At 38.1% G+C, this 20,074-nt stretch overlaps 1 protein-coding gene across 6 annotated transcripts in view; it reads left to right on the forward strand.

The window, feature by feature from the left end:
• Window positions 1–20,074, forward strand: part of PTPRR (protein tyrosine phosphatase receptor type R) — a 267,828-nt gene that overhangs the window by 14,720 nt on the left and 233,034 nt on the right. For 5 of the 6 annotated variants that reach the window (XM_084878885.1, XM_084878886.1, XM_084878887.1 and 2 more), the window contains exon 2: window positions 2,237–2,526. In XM_084878885.1, the coding sequence (XP_084735011.1) occupies window positions 2,237–2,526 (290 nt within the window). Of the gene's footprint in view, window positions 1–1,692; window positions 1,705–2,236; window positions 2,527–20,074 lie in introns of those variants that run through there. The other variant, XM_084878890.1, reaches the window with a different exon arrangement.

Raw genomic sequence — 20,074 nt, forward strand, 5'->3', positions numbered from 1 at the left:
ATTCTGAAAGGTTTGAGGTGATATCTTATTATGGTTTTTATTTGCATTTCTCTGATGACTAGTGAAGCTGAACAACTTTTCATATGTCTATTGGCCATTTGTATGTCCCCTTGGAAGAAGTGTCTATTCAAGTCCTTTGCCACTTTTAAATAGGATTGTTTATTTTATTTTATTTTTTTTGGTGTTGAGTTTTATAAGTACTTTATAAATTTTGGATATTGCTGAAACCGGTTTGGCTCAGTGGTAGAGAGTCAGTCTGCAGACTGAAAGGTCCCAGGTTCGATTCCGGTCAAGGGCATGTACATTGGTTGCGGGCACATCCCCTGTTGGGGGTGTGCAAGAGGCAGCTGGTCGGTGTTTCTCTCTCATCAACGTTTCTAACTCTCTATCCCTCTCTCCTCCTCTCTATAAAAAATCAATAAAATATATTTTTTAAAAAAATAAATTTTGTATATTAACCACTTATCAGCTGTATCATTGGCAAATATGTTCTTCCATTCAGTGGGTTCTCTTTTCCTTTTGATGATGGTTTCTTTGCTGTGCAAAAACTTCTTACTTTAATGTAGTCCCTTGTACTTATTTTTTCTTTTGTTTCCCTGGACCAAGGAGATATATCAGGAAAAAAAAAATATTGCTATGATAAGTGTTTGAGATTACTACCTATATTTTCTTCTAGGATTTTTATGGTTTTGAGTCTAACATTTAAGTGCTTAATTCATTTTGAGTTTATTCTTGTGTATCTTATAAGAAGGTGGTCTAGTTTCATTTTTTTTTTTTTTTTGCATGTATCTGTTCAATTTTCCCAACACCATTTATTGAATAGACTAACTTTAGCCCATTGTATACTCTTGCTTCCTTTGTCACATTAATTGACCATTAAGACATGGCTTTATTTCTGGGCTCTTTATTCTGTCCTATCTAACTATATTAGTACATGCACAAGGCCTTCTTTTACCAGTGCTGGGCCAGCAAAAGTACGAACGCACTCTGAGATCCACCTCCATTTGCCTCTGCCTGAGGACTGCCTTTTAGGTTAAGTCACTGAAAGAGCCTCTGATCGTACTTGTGTTGCATGAGGTAGGTTCACAGTGAGTCACAAAGTAGGAGCAAGTGGTATTCACCTGATTGATTCAGTTTCAAATTAGGCGCCAGTGCTGGGTCTGAGGCCACTCAGCAAATATCCTCAGGTATACGTAGTCTAGCTGCTACTCACTGGGTGCTTGCACATTTTAGAGTTGGGACAGGGTCTCAGGAAGTCATCAGGGTGAGGCCAGAGAGTTTACCAGGCCCAAACAGACCGATGTTTGACCTTGGGAAGAGAGAGCTGTGCTTCAGTCAGGCATGCAAGAGAAAAGTTATCCCTGCCCTGGAGTTACACAAGTCAGTCCACCCCAGATTCTGCTGGGAGAGTAATTTTCTATGAACAATATTTGGACAGCTTCTTGTTGCCATAGGGCATATCGGGGGGGGGGGGTATCTACGGTTGCTAGGTACTATGTTAGGAGCATTAACATGTGTGATCTGCTCACCCTAGTTATTAATTTATGTAAAAGATCTAATGTTTGCTTTTTCTATTTTTGATATTTGAACTAGTGATAATCTTTTGACTAACATGTATGTTTTCTCTTTCCTTCTGTGGTCAGAGACAAGTAAAAGAAAGAATTATTCAATTCAATGAATATTTACCTAACAGAAGAAATAAGGGTGAATGTATTACTTTATCTGGATGGCCATGTTACTGTCACTAAGAAGGAAAGGATGGGTATTGTTGCATAACTAGATGTTGCTACCACAATGAGTATACTCAGATTCCTATCAGTGAGCTTAAACTACTCTAGAAATATTCATATATACTCATGAATATTCAAAGGAGAAAATCTTTAATATGATATAAATTATTGTCATTTGAGGAACAGATAGGAAGGACAACAGGGTGTAGGAACTGTGAGTTTAAATAAAGGAAGAAATTCCTGGCTAAAAGAGGTATTAAAATATCTGATAAATAGGACTTTTTCAAACTACTATTACTTCTGCCCACCCAGAGTTTGAGATGCCTCCCTACCACCAAGTGTGTTCTATTTGTTGGGGATAATGAAGCAGTGGAAAGAGGAGACTAGTCTAAATCCTTCACAAATCTTAAAGCTGCTTAGAACAAGCAACTCTCCATATCAGATCTTTCTACTGATCTTATTAAATAAGGTCTTTGAATTTTGTTTCTGTTTCTTCCTCCTTTCAGGGTGCTTTTCAGGAAACAATGATCACATTTTGGCAATTCATCATAAGAGGACTGCGAAGCCAGCATTCCTTTATCACCATTCACAAGACATTGAAAAGAGCCTGGATATAGCTCAACAAAAGATATATAAACATTCTTCTTCTGAAACTCAAGTAAACAGAAACCACCAAATTGTCAATTCAGCATTTCTTAGGCCTGCGTATGATCCATCTCTCAATCTGTTGGCCGTGGCTGGTCAAGATCCTGAAGTTGAAAACCTTCCAATCCCTGCAGCAAATGTAATCGTGGTGGTAAGTATTGCACTGAACTGATGTTTATGCTGGTGCTTTCCTCTGTGGTTGATGTTGAAAAAAAAAAGAAGAAGAAAACTAATGATGAATAAGTTATCTTTGGATCACACTGACTTCTTTTTTAACCACATTTCTCATTCTCTAATATTTCTTTTTTTGTTACTTTATTATTATTTCTTGGCTTCCTCTTGACTATGATGAGCCCAAGGAATAGGAAGCTTTGTCTGCATCCTCTGTGCATAGCACAGTGCATGGTGCATAGTAGGTGCTTAACAAATATTTGAGTTAAAAATTGCTTTAGGTCTTAAAGTAGAGCAGATCACACCCTACACTGAGTCTCCTGCCTTCTGTGACTCTTCTAAGCAGATATGCCTTAATCTCTTTATACAGGTAAGCAATACTTACTGAAAGTCTCTGGCCACTTTACTCACATTGTAAAAATGAAGAGTCCACTGAAAGGGAAGAAGTATCATAGGTAGAGGGTGGTTTTTTTTGTCACTGGAGTCAATAAGATGGTTCTGGAGTGGTTGATGGATAATATTCCTAACATCACTGTACAAACATTGCTCTTTATTAGCCAAGATGGTGCAATGGTCCCATTGCTTATATTCTTAGGGTATGTAACCCAGGCATGAGGTTCTCAATCTGTGGAGGTATCATGGTTAAAATACATGCTGAAGTTGATACACTATTTAGATGATAGTCCCTCTCAAGTTTAAAATTACTATAGGAGGCTCCACATTAAAACTGTAGATCAGTAGCTAAATGATTGATGTTGCATATATTGATATGCAATATAAATATGTTGATTATATTTTGGGGCAGATAATTTAATGAAGCCATGTTTGCATTTTGGTAACCTCTCTCTGCACAAAATATAATGAAAGTTAACAAGCTTTTCTTAAATTTTTTTATCTGCTATATATAGGACACCTTACCTAGTATTAAGAATGAAAGACCCATTTATTGATGTATTCAACTAGCATACATTGAATATTTATTATATTTCAGTCTTTACTTAGGGTATCTAGAAAGAGAGACAATTAATATGGAGTCTCTGATTTTACTTGAGAAATGCCTGGGGGGGGGGGAGTGTTAGTAATTCGATAAAAATCATAAGTTGAGGACACAAGATGAGCTCTTATTAAGAGAAAAATCTGTGGGTCATTTGCCTCCTGAAATACTTGAACAAATTTTTGCTTTTACATGAGTAACACATGTTCTGAAGGTGAAATCCATGTATTCAGGTAAATGATGTTAATGATGTCGCTGTATTTGGATATGCCTGTGATAATGCTGGGGCTCATGGGAAATAGTTTCTCTAATAGCCATCATATACCCATAGTTATGAACTCTTAAAGTCACTGTGAATTACAGTACAAGAGGTTTGTTCTATCTTGTAATGTCATGTACTGTCTAGTTAATTTAATATCATGCAGGATAAAATGCATCAATGAGGAATTCTGGCATGTAATTTCACTTTTAGTTTATTTGTGGTTTGGAAATTCATGAAAAAGATACAATAGGCTATTTCACTGCATTTTTCTTTCCAACTACTCTTAACCTATTTCTAACCATTTTGTGGCTTTGATAGTTTGCAACAATTGCTAGTGCTAATGTTTCCTATAATCCACTTACATTGCTTATGCAATTTGTGGAGCTCTCATGGTTTAAATATATACTGAAGTTGTATTTTAGTAGAAAAACCTGGGAAGGATTATTATTTTTTTAAATATATTTTATTGATTTCTTACAGAGAGGAAGAGAGAGGGACAGAGAGTTAGAAACATCGATGAGAGAGAATCATCGACCAGCTGCCTCTTGCACACCCCCCCACCGGGGATGTGCCCGCAACCAAGGTACATGCCCTTGCCCGGAATCGAACCCAGGACCTTTCAGACCGCAGGCCGACGCTCTATCCACTGAGCCAAACCGATTTCGGCGGGAAGGATTATTTTTAAATAAATCAATAATGTTCAGCTTACTAAAAAACAGAGAGTCAACATTCAACCAAGTATTGGCTGGTTTGAAGGTTCAACTATCCAGAAAAGAAATTTTGGAATGGAGTGTAGATGATGAAAGGAAGATATTCTGGTGATTAAAATGACCTTGATGAAATAAATGATATGTTTTTGTGTGGCCAGGCTATGCATGTGTTTATGTGTGTGTGTGTGTGTGTGTGTATGTGTGTGTGTGTGTGTTTGTATACACACACACATACAAATACATACACACACAAATACATATACATACACACACACACACCGAGGCTATTTTGCTTGAGGAATATTGCAGTGGTACCAAAGAATTATTTATTGGATTCATTTTATTCCAAATGAGCTATGTTAATAGGTATTGTTTTCTGAATTAGGTAAATTATTTTTGTGTTTTTTTCCTTGCTAGAGTGAAAAGTCATTTCCTACCTCCAAAATGTTTATGTAATTTCTAAGATATCCTAGCTCAGATGGAGAGATCATTTTACTCCTCCTCTTATATTTCTTTCTTTCTCTCACTTCTGACATCACTAAGACATTGGGTTTGGAATGAGATATATAACCAGGAGAGGGAAGATGAATGTGTCCCTCTTCCTTTCCTGATTCTTAATGGCTTTCTCAAAGCATTTCATAAGAGCATTTGTCCACAAATGAATTTTTTTCTTTTTCTTCTTTGTTTTATAATCAATAAAATCCATAGGTTGTTTACTCCAAGGAGAGAACAGCACAATTAAAATGTTTATCCTAAAGAATGCTAATTATGTTTCAGAAACTTAATTAAGAAACTGTTCATGGGATTTTTGTACAAATTCAATATAGAGGAAATGTGAATGTCTTTAAGGTCAGTGCTATGGTAAAAGTCAAAACAACAACAATGGATTTAACCAAATGTGCGCTGGAAATTCCATTGCTCTTACCCCTAAATTCCCAAGACATTCATCAGGGCACAATATTCGGAGGGACACAATATTTGGAGGGAGGGAACTCAGGAGTGTCAGTGAAAATGGTAGAGTGGAAGCAGCTACAGGTGTTTCCAGTTCAGCAAGTTCTGCATAAATTGCTAAATGAAGACTATTGTATTCTGGGGAAATCTGAGAAAACTGGATTAGGAAGACTTTGAAATATAAAAAGTGGAATATAAATGATTTACACCTTAAGATGGAATTGAGGAAAGGAATAAAGAAAAGGAAGAAGAAGAAGGGATAAGAGGAAGAGGAGGAGAAAGAGAAAAAAAGGAATGAAAGGGGAAAAGGAGGGGGGGAAAAAGGAAGGAAGGAAGGAAGGAAGGAAGGAAGGAAGGAAGGAAGGAAGGAAGGAAGGAAGGAAGGAAGGAAAGAAGGAAAAGAGAAGAGAGATGATACAGTGCCAGTTCCTATGACAATGGAAAGACTTCTGTGAGCATGTAAGAATATGATGGGGATCCCATTCCTAGGAGGTTGCGATGGTCTCTGTGAGATTCCTTTAATCCAAAAGCTTCTTGTCTTGCTCACTCACCGAGATCAGTGCACAGACAGACATTCTCTTGTGTTTAGGCACAGAACATATTTTTGAAAATATTTTCCAGGTAGTTTCTTTTGAAGATTATTAAAGCCAAAAACTTTGGCTAACTCTGATTTTCATTTACATCCTGAACTCTGTTAGGTACATCTTGAACTTCAGCATGGTTCTGCTGCTGACCAATTTTGACTTTTATCTTACAGAAGAAGAGATAATTCCTAGATGTGATTTGAAAGAATTTAGAAGTCTAGTTTTGTCATTGCCTTGCCACAATAAATAAATTTTGTATCATCTTGAAAATTATATGGAGTATATAAATAATTGTTGGACCTTTTTTTGAATAGGAAAATTGCCTTAATTACAATTTTGTGTTTGTGTAGTGAATATGCCAAAGGGTGAGTTTAATCTATGTAGCTATCACTAGAATTCTGCTATGTCAGGAAAGGCTTATAGTTTAGGATTATTTTTTTCACAAGTGACAAGAAATCTAATCCAAACTAGAGAAAATTTTGAGGTTCAAGTACCAACATTTCTGTAGTAGAGCTAGCTTTAAGTATGATTTGATCAAGGGGTCAAATAATCAATAAGGATTAATCTCCAAGTTTTATTTCCTCTGGGATGACTTCATTCTCAGACTGGTTCTGTCCTCAATTTGCTTTCTTAAAATTCCTAGGGTTTCATCCTTGCAGGTTTCTATTCTATGAAGAAAATGAACTCTTTCACAACTCTCAATAATATCTATCACTTGAGCAATCACTTCATCCTTGAATAATTTGTGGCCAAGTGATAAAAGTAGACTGATTATCTCAAGCCTAAGCCACATGCCCCATCCCTAAAGCATCCTTAAACACCCATAAGTTACATAGGAGGTGAGGTGACCTGAAGAAATATTGTGACACTGTTAGCAAGCAAAGGAAGAACAGAAGCCAGATAGCAGCTAAACTTAAGCTAAAGCAGCGTATCTACACTTCAATTTTTGCTAAACCCCTTCAAAAAAAAAAATGAGGATGTGAGGACATCAACTTAGCCTCAGGAATTTGATTCTTGTACAAAATGAGTGACAAGTCATACTATAAATTCTCCAATAATGACAATAGGTAGCAAATTCATTCTAACATAGAAGAAAAGTAAGGTGCCTGTGCTATATGTCCTGTGACTAGACTGCCAATGAGAAGGGCCATAATTTTGTGCAATCTATTGGACTCAGGATATTATGTTGCTAGAATATCTCCAATTTGTGAAAAATACTGTAGCTTGTATACTTCATTATGGTGACTACTTATATGATGGAGAATAAGGAGGCTGTGTTGAGCTGCAGGGCAGCAGGTGCATAACTCACAGAAAGTGTGATTCAAATACAGGCGTTAGGAAATGTTGAATTATTATGTGTCAAATGTATTTGGAGTCATATAGTAAATACTAAATCCAAAATCCTAAATGGATGTAAGACACAGTCTCCTGTAATGTTTGGTGTGACTTGGTTGTCTTTCAATACAGTCTGGGACACTTGTCCCAAGTTCCTAGAAGGAATGAGTATAATAGTCTAAGAGTGCCCTGGTGTGTGTTACTCAATGGCTAGAGCACTGACCCATGCACCAAAGGGTCATGGGTTCAGTTCTCCATCAAGGGCACATACCTGGCTTGTGGTTTGATCCCTGGTTCCAATCTGGGCATGTGTGGGAGGCAGATAATCAATGTTTCACACCAAGGTTTTGCTCTTGCTCTCTAGCTCTCACTTTCTCGCTCTCCTCCGCCCCTCCCTCCTCCGTTCCTTCCTTCTGCTCTCTAAAAATTAATGGGAAAAACATCCTTGGGTGAGGATTAATACACACACACACACACACACACACACACACACACACACACACAGAAAAAAAAAAAAAAAGCCTGAGAGAAAAATCTCTGTCACATCCAGATATGGTAGTCCATTTGTTAAAACAATCAAATTCTTTCCTTTGATTTTTTAAGTAAATGTAGTAATAGTATAAAAAATTCTTTTCTAACTTCCTTGGACATAGTATTTTATCTGTAGACCCTACTAACTTTGGAATTTGGGATTTGCTCTCTGTGTTATCTACTTTTACATAACACATTACCTCAGCATTTAGCAGCGTAACACAAGGGATGTTTATTATGTCATCCAGTGCTGAAGGTCAGGAACCTGGAAGCAGATGAGTTGTGTGGGTCGGTCTGAGAGGATACTGAAGTCATGCCCTCAGCCAGGGCTGAGCCTCTGAATGCTTGACTGAGCTGGAGGATTCATTTCCAAGCTCACTCCCAGGGCTGTGGGCCAGAAGCTTCAGTTCCGCAGCACATGGATAGCTCCATAGGCTTCTCACAACACAGCTCCCCAGAGCATGTGAAGGCACAGAGAGACATACCAACCACACGGCCTTGTATGACCTAGTCCCCAAGTCACACACCATCATTTACACTTTATTCTATTCTATTAGAAATGTCGCTAGCTCTAGCCCACATTTATGGGATGGGGTCTGCAGGGGGATAAATACGGGAAGGCAGGGATCATTGGGGACTGTCTTAGAGTTCCGGTACCATAATATTCTAAGCAAAACTGGGGAATTACTGGATTGTGCCATTGTTATGTACTTCTACCTATGAACTTCAGGAAAGTTAATTGTGTGCAGAAACTATAGTAAGGAAATCTCATCATATATAGTAATGGTGGAAGAAACTATGTCAATAAAGCTCAAACTTAAAACCTTTAAGCTCAAAAGAAACTCATAAATTGGGCCAATTTACAGACAACAAAATCAAGGCCCCAAATCAGAACTTCCTTCAGGTTGTTAGTAGTAAGTGCAACAGGCAGAATTAAAATCCTAATTTGTCTGACTTCAAATCTCAAACATTTTAAATTTTACCATAAGTCATTTAGTTTGCTTTGAGAAGGTATTATTATAATTTTTTTCAACAGAAACTTTGACTTTATGAATTACCCTTTATTTAAGCTAAAGGTAATGTTAACTGTTATTCTCTGAAAATATAGTAGCTAGATGTTACTGTTTGGAGTCAGAGGGTAAAAGGCAAAAGATCCATGATGGACATGGATCTTTATTATACATAATAATAAAAACAAATTATTCTTTTAAATTCTATTTTACTTTTAAGAAAGTCTAAGAAAAAAGTTCTGTCCCCAACTTCGGAGATTTGGTTAAATTTTTGCTTTTATCTTAACTTACCCTAAATGCTGCGTGTTAAACTATAAGATCTTATATAATCATCTTTTTTAAAAAAATCCCAAACATTTGCATTTTGGTAAGCTTTGTGCTTATATTTTTTGAGATATTACTGTACCCATGGAAAAGAGTCTCAAAGTAGCAATTCCATTCCTAAGCTGGGCATCCTGACAGTCATACTGTCACCATCTATTGCTTTTTCCATTCCTCGCTACTACAGCGCAAGGAGGATGCTCAAACACGTGTTGGAAATGTTAGAGGCCGAGTTCAGGCAATGTCTCTATGAAGTTTCAATACTGGACGCTAAAATGACTGAAGTCTTAAGAGAACTGATTTAATTGATCATCACACTAATTGGACATTGACTATCTTTACGTAAAGTGTTCTACTAATAGTTTTGTTCTGACTACAAAAGCAATATATTTCATAGAATTTCAGAAGAGTTAGCAAGATAGAAAAGGAAAAAGAAGAAATAAAAATAACTCTTAAGCGGTAGAAAACAATGTCATCTTAATATATATGTATCTATATAACCTTTTATATATATGGGTGTAGACTTTTTTTAAACAAAATTATGGAATCTGTACACATGAAGTTTTGTATTTTATTTACTTTGTTTATATTATATTATCACGGAAGTATAATTTTTAAAATTATAAGATCAAATGTTCTAAATCAAGCCTATGCCATGCTGGATTATAAAAAATAACCAAGTCATAAAAAACAATATTTTTGGTGAATACTTAAGTCCTGGAGAAGAAGAAAAAGTTCTCTCTATAAGGAACCAATGTCACCAGAAAGGGACCAGATACAAAGCAGGTCTGCCCTGGCACAGTCTGGAATGTGTGGGTTCTTGACTTTGTGCAGGAAAGATTTCACAACATGAAATAGTGATTTTGAGAGTACGATTATTGAAGCTGGTGACACTGAAACAAAGGAAGGACTTAAGATAGAAAAGGCAAGAATATAGCAACAGGAGTGAATCCTGCTTTGGCCCTTGGAAACGTGAGGAAGAGTCAAGCCTAAGCTAGGCTTCATTAGCCCTTTAGAGAGAAAGACACAGGCAGAGAAGTGGGCCAGCTGGGTTTGTGGTCTCAAAAAACAAATTACAGAGACAAAAGGGGGAACTTATAAACAGGTTAGGGGATTAGCCTGGGAGGAGCTTTTGCTGCCCACTGCTCCCCTAGTTGCAAGTCTCTTGGGAACCCTTAGAGCTTAGGAGAAAGCAAAGATGCACACCTGTGGAAAGAAGGGTAGAGGGAGACACAGGTGTGAGCCAGAGAGGTAGAGCACTGGGTCTTTCATCTTAAGGACTTTTGAATGTTTTCTAAAGGCAGGAATTTTAAGTAAGGTCTTAGGAGGGGATTTCAATATGAATATTCACCAGCTTTCCAGGTGTGTCCTTTGATATGCTGATGAATCAAAAGGAGTTAATAGAGGGATAAGGGTAATCACTTGTTAGTTTACCTTTCAAGAATGTCACTGAACAGAGATGAAGACCAAGGCAGGTCAGTCCCAGCATGGACCGGAATGTGTAAACCATTTGTTGCTACATATCCTTGGTTAGGGAAGTAAGACCTTGTGCTTTATTATCTGTCTGCAAATTGCTCAACCATTTATCTGTCTGTTTTCTCATTCCACTTGCCAAGGAATTTTTCTAGCTTTTTACTATCTACCTCACGAAGAATATGTAGGAGCAACTGGATTATCAGACATGCAAACATTTTTTGAATGGACACCTAATCCTTGCTTCTTAAAATATTCATTCATTCAAAAATATTATTGAGTGCTTCCCCAATAAAGTAGACTCTGGAGATACAAGAGTGGGAAGATAAACAAGATTATTTCAGCCATATAATTTACATTTTAATAGAAGAAAAACAAAATTAAGTAAACAACTGAACATAATTTCAGGTGGTGGTTAAGTGCAATGAAGAAAACAGAGTTACAAGGCAGGGAGAAAGTGGTGGAAACATTGTATTGGATATTGGGGGATTCTGTTTGATAATCCAGAATACTTAGGGACTGAATCAAGAAAGAGCTCCTACATGGAAACCATGTGATAAAAGAATAATTTTGGGGGTTTTTTGTTTGTTTTGTTGTTGTTTTTTAGATATATTTTATTGATTTTTTACAGAGAGGAAGGGAGAGAGATAGAGAGCCAGAAACGTCTATGAGAGAGAAACATCGACCAGCTGCCTCCTGCACACCCCTCACCGGGGATGTGCCCACAACCAACATACATGCCTTTCACCGAAATCGAACCCGGGACCCTTCAGTCCGCAGGCCAACGCTCTACCACTGAGCCAAACCGGTTTCGGCAAAAGAATAATTTTGGAATCAGCAGAACTGTGCTGGAATCCCAAATCACATACATACTAATCATGCTCCTGCAGTGATTTACTTACCATTTCTATATCTCAGTTTCCTCCTTTGTGAAAAACTGATACTAATAATATCCATCCTATAAAATTGTTTCTGGACTTGAATGAGATAAAGTATTCAAGGCACTTAGTATCATGCCTGACACATAGTAAAATCCTTGTAAAAATTGGAGGCTATTATTATTACTAGTAGCCCAGCACTCAAAATTCCATGGCCCTGCCCACCCCTGCGCGCCTCGCCCACCTCGGAACACTGCCCCACCTGCCTGCTGGCTGCCAGGCATCTGGGATCCAGGCTGCTTCACTCTGGCCACCGCCGATACCCACCCAAATCCCCGGGGTTTCCCATCCAGTCATTGGTCCTCATAGCGTTACAGCCACAGGCCTTTTAATATCATATAGATATGGAACAATGGAAAATAGTACATCTTTGTAGGCTTACTACCAAGAATACTTGTATTTCTCCTGAGCCTCTGGTTGGTTTATAATTATATCTTTTAAGTGCTGTGAATCATGTTTCCCTCTTACTCTTGACTGCTAAAAAGCTGAAAGCTAAATTTGTGGTCTACCTCTAGCAAATGTAGAGAACTTTATTGAAAGCTTTGTTTATTTTGTGAACTGACTTGACTCTTGGCTGGATATTTTCTTTTCTTCACTTACTTTTTCTTTTAATTCAATTTCCTCAATTTCATACTCTATATTCAATTTTATTTTGTTTTGTATGTGATTTTTTAAGCTACCATATATCTTTTCTCTAATATGTCCTAAACAGTCATGTAACAAAGTAGCAATCAGTATGGACAAGTTGAGTTTGAATGTTACACAGCAGGAAATCCCCTTGTTTACTCATTGGGTTTGTAGAAATAAAATATAGTTCATATGAAAGAATAATAATGATCTGTTTGGCTCACTGCTCAGTAGGTCCCAACCTCAGCCAATCCCAATGTCAGTGAATAATCCCTTATGAGCAGTTTAACACAGTGAAAATAGAATGGTTTTGTTTTATTTTTTTTATCTTATTTTATTTTATTATTTGAATTGATTTTAGAGAGAGAGTAAAGGAATGGAGAGAGAGGGAGAGAAACATTGATGTGAGAGAGAAACATTGATATGTGCCCCAACCAGGGACTGAATCCACAACCTAAGTATGTGCCCTGACCTGGAATTGTATCCACAACCTTTTTGGTGTAAGGGATGATGCTCCAACCAACTGAGCCACGTGTTTGGGGCAAGAATGATATTAGAAGACATCTTGGGTTCACTTGCCTGTTCTGCCACTAGCTGGCTTTGGGATTTTGGACAAGTCAATGAACATTCTGAGTCTTTGTTTCTTCATTATAATGGTAATTGTAATTCCTGACTTGTCTACTGCCTATGATTCTTTCTAGAACCAGTGAATTTGTACTTTAAAGAATAGCACATTGTTATGTCAGCTATCAAAATCATGGTGGTGGAGGATGATGGTCAATTTTGTGGCTGATCTACTCTGATCTTGGGATAAAATGCCAGTGTTGTAATGGGCTTCTTGCATCGTACAAATCTAAAAGGTACCCTGTAGTTTAAGCCAAAACCATCCCCCAGAGCCCACACAGCCAGGTGAGGTGGTCTTGACTTATATAAGCCCTGCTTACATTTCATTGCTGATTACACAGTTCTTGACATCATCTTACAAACTGCACTTGCCTGGTCTCCAGCCCAAGAGTCTGTTGACTCCCTTAGAGTGGACTTGGGGTGACAGGTGGGAAAGAAGGTAGATTTGATTAAGAATACAAATTCCCACTGTAGTTTGTGCCATCTCTCAGGTGTCCTGAAGCAGGAAAAAAAAAAAAAAGTTGCCTACTACCAACTCAGAATATATTTAAAAACCAGAATTGAACATTGATTAGATTTCTTTTATTACCTGAAAGCAAAATCTTTATGAGAACTAGTTAATATTTGGAAAATAATTCCCCAAAGACTGTAAATGGTCTATTATCAGGCACCATGACAACTGAGAGCAAGAGTTTTATCTCAAGAAAACCAGCTTGCCAGTATTTTGGGGCCAGTTTTGGCCTCCATAGGGCTTATCCTGTCTGCTTTACTTTACCTTATAGGGTAATTGCCATAATGTCAGTCACAGAATGAGGTCTGAGAACAACCGGACCTCAGACGAAGGCAGCAGCAAACTGAAAATACAATTGGTGCGATAGCCCCACAGTGCTTTGAATGTAACAGCCAGGGTTCTGTGGCTCCCTGGATTCCATGTCTTGAAGATGCCATCCCTGATCCAGGCAATGCCATAATAGCTCAAAGGAATGGTGTGTGAGCAGATAAAAACTGAAAGGAAAGGACGGTGGAAGCAAATTTACGAATGGATAGACAGATGTTGATAGTGTGGGAGGAGAGGGTTATACAATGAGACATTCCAAAGAAGTAGCTGTTAGTAACCATGTAGTAAGTAGAATATTGGAAAGAACCTCCAATGAACTTAAGATAAATTCAGACGTGTGCCTCCCCAAACCAAAGACTCCTTCCATGAAATGCTGACCTGTTGATGTCTGCAATGACGTGACATACACTGTAGGAAATGACAAAACATTGGGAAAATTCTAATCTCCACCAGAACAGCCTCACCTGAAGGACCCTGCTGAGGAGTCTCAGACCAACCCAGGGAGTCAAGATGCTCAAACATAAGAGATATCTAGACTTACCACTGAGATTATAAGTGATTGCTTAATAGACTTGGAGACAAGAATTTGGGGACCAGAGTAACACTTCCAGGTCACTATAGTGACTCCGTGCCCTCACTCTGCCGATAGACTGGTTTTATCTTTGAATTTGGATCTCATAGCCAGCACACACCTCCTCCTACTGGTAGCTCTTCATGTAGCAATGGCCCATCTTCCCTAAAACACCCACCTGCTGCTCTTACCTACTGAAATACTAATCATCTTTCCTTCCGGCAAGCTGAGCCAGCACCTGCTCTGTGTTCCCTTCTTGTCTCCCAGACACAGCTTCCTCTTTTCACCTAAAGTTTTCTCAAGTCAAATAATGTATTAATTGCTTTTAGGGTCTTAACATTAGCTGAATCTTAACATGTAGCTACTGTTACAAAGAAAAATTTTATTTTTTAAAGGTATTATTAATCCAAATGAGGAATAATTTATTGATAACCTAATAATTTATTAATAGTTTATTTCCAAATTAATAGGTAAGATCAAATAATAAGGATTCCATAAATACATACTCTAGGTAATTGAAGCTTACCTTTATAATTCTGTAAGAATGTGAATCTTTTTAGTTTTTATTACACATTTCTTCATTCTAAATACGTAAGATTTTTTTATTGTTGCTTTAAAAATTAAGCCATACTTACTCCACAAATTGCTTTTTTAATAATAATAATAGGCCATAGGTATACCACATATGTCTTTAGATATAAATTTGACTTATTTCTTCGAAAAGGCTACATAATTTTCAAGTTTATGTATGTCAAACACTTTCTTTTAAAAAAATATATTTTATTGATTTTCTTACAGAGAGGAAGGGAGAGAGATAGACAGTTAGAACCATCAATGAGAGAGAGAATCATCGATCAGCTGCCTCTTGCACAGTCCCCACTGGGGATGTGCCTGCAACCAAGGTACATGCCCTTAACTGGAATCGAACCTGGGACCTTTCAGTCTGCAGGCTGAAGCTCTATCCACTGAGCCAAACCGGTTTCAGCTCAAATACTTTCTTAAACTAGTCCTCAGATTTAATGTACATTCATGTTGTTTGCAGTTTTCATTTCTTTGTGTATGTGCTTTATATTTGCCACAACAGATTTGCTGCAATGAACATCTTGAAAAAAGAGGAACATATGTATTTAAATATGCATATGTATATTATATATATATATATATAATATACACTGAAATCTGTTATTTGTTCACTTATATATACTTACATATTTTATATATATGAATAAGAGGTTTTCAAAACAGATTATTTACCTCTAGAGTATTTTCATTAGTATATTACCAAGTTATTGTTTTTGGACAGTCCACGCTCCCATTAGTAATGATAAAGGTGCCTGACTGACTCAAAGTTAACAGCAGTTAGTGGTTGTTCTTTTTCATTTTTGTTGACCAGGAGAGTAAAAATTGTATCTCAGGATTGCTTAAATTTGCATTTCTGTGACTATGAAAAAGACTGAGCATCTTCAATGTGTGTGGTGGTTGGATTGTCCCTCATGCATATTGCTTATTCACATCTTGTATATCAGGCTGATTATCTTTTTCATAACAATTTGTAGAAATTCTTTGTTCATTTAGAAATAATCCTTTTGTCTGTCATATGGGTTATATATATTCTTTTTTTAAACATTTCATTTATCTTTTTTTATGGTATTTTTTTGCCATACAAATTTTTAATTGATTCATGTTTAAATGTTTGTATTTTTCTTTTAAAAATGTTTTTTAATGTTAAAAAAACAGTTTCCTGTCAAGATTGTGGCATAGGTAAATATAGTACTCGCATCCTCCCACATACATATTAAAATTATAATTAAACTACAGAACAACCATCATTCAGAGCTGCGTCAAATCTAGCTGAACAGAAGTCCTACAACTAAGATATAAAGAAAAAGGCATGCCCAGCCAGCGTGGTTCAGTGGTTGAGTATGGAACTATGAATCCTCTTCCTCTCACTCTCCCTCCCCCTCTCCCTCTCTCCCTCTCCCTCTCTCTCTCCCTCTCCCTTTTCCTCTCCCTCTCCCTCTCTCTCTCCCTCTCTGAAATCAATAAAAACAATATTTAAAAAAAGAAGAAGAAGAAGGCACAACAAGATGGTAGGAGGGGCAGAGATATAGAATGGGCTGGTCCCACACCCATGTGTGGCAGATAGAAATCAGGAGGGATAGCATGGCTGCAGAGGTCCAACCTGAGGGGTGATGGGTCTCAGCCCCACATCAGGCCCTCCAGCCCAGGGTTCCAGTGCCAGTAAGAGAAGTTCCCATAACTTCTAGTTGTAAAAACCAGTGGAGATTGTGGCTGAGTGATATGTAGGACTACTGGAATCCCAGACAGTTCCTCTTAAAGAGCCTGCACACATGGACTTACTCAAACTCTCTCCCTTCCTCTGAGCTCCAGCGCTGGGACAGGAGCTTGAAGGGCACTGGGCACATACAGGGAGGAAATGAATTGTCTGGCATCAGGGCAAGAAATAGAGGGGTAGCTTTCTCCCAGACAGAAGTGCTGACAAAGACCATTGTTCTCTACTGAATCCTCTCCCAAAAGAACTGGCAGGAGGGTGCCATATCTGAGCCTTCATCAACCTGATTTACAGTGTGCCCACTGGTGATTCCCTGAGATCCCACCCCACCAATTCAAGGCTCCACCCATGCTCTTTCCAGTGGCTTTTGCATCTGAATGTCCTATCTAGGCTCATGCTTCAGATTTTCCACAAATCTTTCAACAAGCTTTAGGCCTGATCACCATGTTCTATTCTATTCCTTCAAAGACAGTAAGGGGACAAATGCTTATGACACCATCATTATACCCATTGAGCTGCAAACTTACCAGAGATATATCAGAAGCTTAATCTTGTGAATCTAGAAAATACAGGGTAAACAATACAGGGATAACAAAAACAATACTTTCCACCATTGATTGGGCTCCCACTATTCACTAGGTCCTGTGGTAGAGGCTTTCATCTCAGCCTCCTAACTCTATGATTTGCTATTGTTCCTGTTTTACAGACAGTGACCCTGAGGCTCAGTGGGGTTGTCACACGAATGTATCTTGCTTGATTTTTAAAATGGTAGTTTTTTCACCATGTGGCTCTGCATTGCCTCTCATTTGTGGGCTTTGGAATAGACTGGCCAGGATTGGGGATAATTGGCAGCTATCCTCCTGGGCTCCTAACAGGAACAGAATTATTCATGTAGGGGAAGGTCAAGGGCCTTCTCATAGATAGGCTCCCTCAGGGCCAAGAAGCTCTGAAATTCATGGCCCAGCTCTGGTGACAAAGTTACCTCTCTGACGTTCCCCCAACCTTCTCTCTGGGCAGAGGAGGATACTCAACTCTGGGAAGTTCTGTGTTGCAGGATTCATTTTCTGTGTCTGCTGCAACCAATTGCTAAAACGCAGTGGCATAGGACAACACTTTTATTATTACATAATTCTGGGGATGAAAAGTCCAAAATCAGTCTCACTGGGCTAAAGTCAAGCTATTCACAGGGCTAGTTCCTTCTGAAGGCTCTAGGGGAGAATCTGGTACCTTTTTCTAATTTCTAGAGCTCCCTGACTTACGGCCCCTTTCTGGCAACGACTTTCTTCTGACCTACCCATCTATCATCACGCCACCTTCTTTCTGACCCTCCTACCTCCCTCTTGTAAGAACTCTTTTGATTACTTTGGACCCACCTACAAAATCCAGGATAATGTCCCATATTAAAGCACTCAACCTGATCATATCTGCAAACTACCATTTGCTGTGCAACAGTCATGGGATTAAGATTTTTTTTTATTAAATTATTCTCTGTGTACATATTTAACATTGCCCCCCGCCCTCTCATACATACCCTCCCTCCCCAGAGTTTTGTGTCCATTGGTTGTACTTACATGCAAGTATACAAGTCCTTCGGTTGATCTATTATCTCCCCCAGATCTCCCTACCCTACCTGTTGTAATTTGACAATCTACTTGTTGCTTTACTGTCTCTATATCTATCTTTCGGTTCATCAATTTATAATGTTCTTTATTATCCATAAATGAGTGAGGTCATGTGGTGTTTCTCTTTCATTGACTTGCTTATTTCACTCAGCATGATGTTCTCCAATTCCATCCAGGTTGCTGCAAATGATGAGAATTCCTTATTATTTATGGCAGCATAGTATTCCATTGTGTAGATGTACCATAGTTGCTTTTTTTAATATATTTTTATTGATTTTTTACAGAGAGGAAGGGAGAGAGAGAAAGTGAGCTAGAAACGTCTATGAGAGAGAAACATCGACCAGCTGCCTCTTGCACACCCCCTACTTGGGATGTGCCCGCAACCAATGTACATGCTCTTGGCCGGAATTGAACCCGGGACCTTTCAGTCCGCAGACCGACGCTCTACCACTGAGCCAAACCAGTTTTGGCTGTACCATAGTTTTTTGATCCAATCATCTGCTGACGGGAACCTAGGCTGTTTCCAAATTCTAGCTATCGTAGATTGTGCTACTATGAACATAGGGGTGCATATATCCTTTCTGATTGGTGTTTCTAGTTTCTTGGGATATATTCCTAGGAGTTCCATTTTCAGTTTTTTGAGGAAACTCCACCCTGTTCTCCACAGTGGTTGCACCAGTCTGCATTCCCACCAGCAGTGCACGAGGGTTCCTTTTTCTCCACAACCTCGCCAACACTTGTCGTTTGTTGATTTGTTGATGTTGGCCATTCTGACAGGTGTGAGATGGTACCGCATTGTTGTTTTGATTTTCATCTCTCAGATAATTAGTGACTTTGAGCATGTTTTCATGTGCCTCTTGGCCTTCCTTCTGTCTTCTTTTGAAAATATTCTATTTAGGTCCATTGCCCATTTTTTAATTGGATCATTCATCTTCCTTTCATTTAGTTGTATAAGCTGTTTGTAGATGTTGGAGATTAAACCTTTATCAGTGGTAACGTTTGCAAATATGTTCTCCCATACAGTGGGCTTCCTTGTTGTCTTGTTGATAGTTTCTTTTGCTGTAAAAAGCTTTTTATTTTGATATAGACCCATTTGTTTATTTTCTCATTAGCTTCCATTGCCCTAGGGGCAGTATCACTGAAGAAGTTCTTTTGGCATATGTCTGAGATTTTGCTGCCTGTGGATGCCTCTAGTATTTTTATGGTTTCCCATCTGATGTTTAAATCCTGTATCCATTTTGAGTTTATTTTTGTGTATGATGTAAGTTGGTGATCTAGTTTCATTCTTTTGCATGTATCTGTCCAATTTTCCCAACACCATTTATTGAAGAGACTGTCTTGACTCCATTGCATGTTTGTGCCTCCTTTGTCAAATATTAATTGAGCATAGTGATTTGGGTTGATATCTGGGTTCTCAATTCTATTCCATTGATCTATATGTCTGTTCTTGTGCCAGTACCAGGATGTTTTGAGAACAGTGGCTTTGTAATACAGCTTAAAGTCTGATATTAAGATCCCTCCTACTTTACTCTTCTTTCTCAGGATTGCTGTGGCTATTTGGGGTCTTTTATTGTTTCAAATGAACTTTTGGAGAGTGCTTTCTAGGTCAGTGAAATATGCTGTTGGTATTTTAATGGGGAGTGCATTGAACCTATCAATTGCTTTAGGAAGTATGGACATTTTGATGATGTTGATTCTACCAATCCATAAACATGGTATATTCTTCCATCTGTTTACATCTTCCTCTATCTCTTTTTTCAGTGCCGTGTAGTTTTCTGCAAATAGGTCCTTTACTTCCTTAGTTAAATTTATTACTAGGTTTCTTAATTTTTTTGGTGCAATGG

This window comes from Pipistrellus hanaki (assembly GCF_964339955.1).
Source record: "Pipistrellus hanaki genome assembly, chromosome: 3".
In the NCBI taxonomy this organism is placed as follows: Eukaryota; Metazoa; Chordata; class Mammalia; order Chiroptera; family Vespertilionidae; genus Pipistrellus; species Pipistrellus hanaki.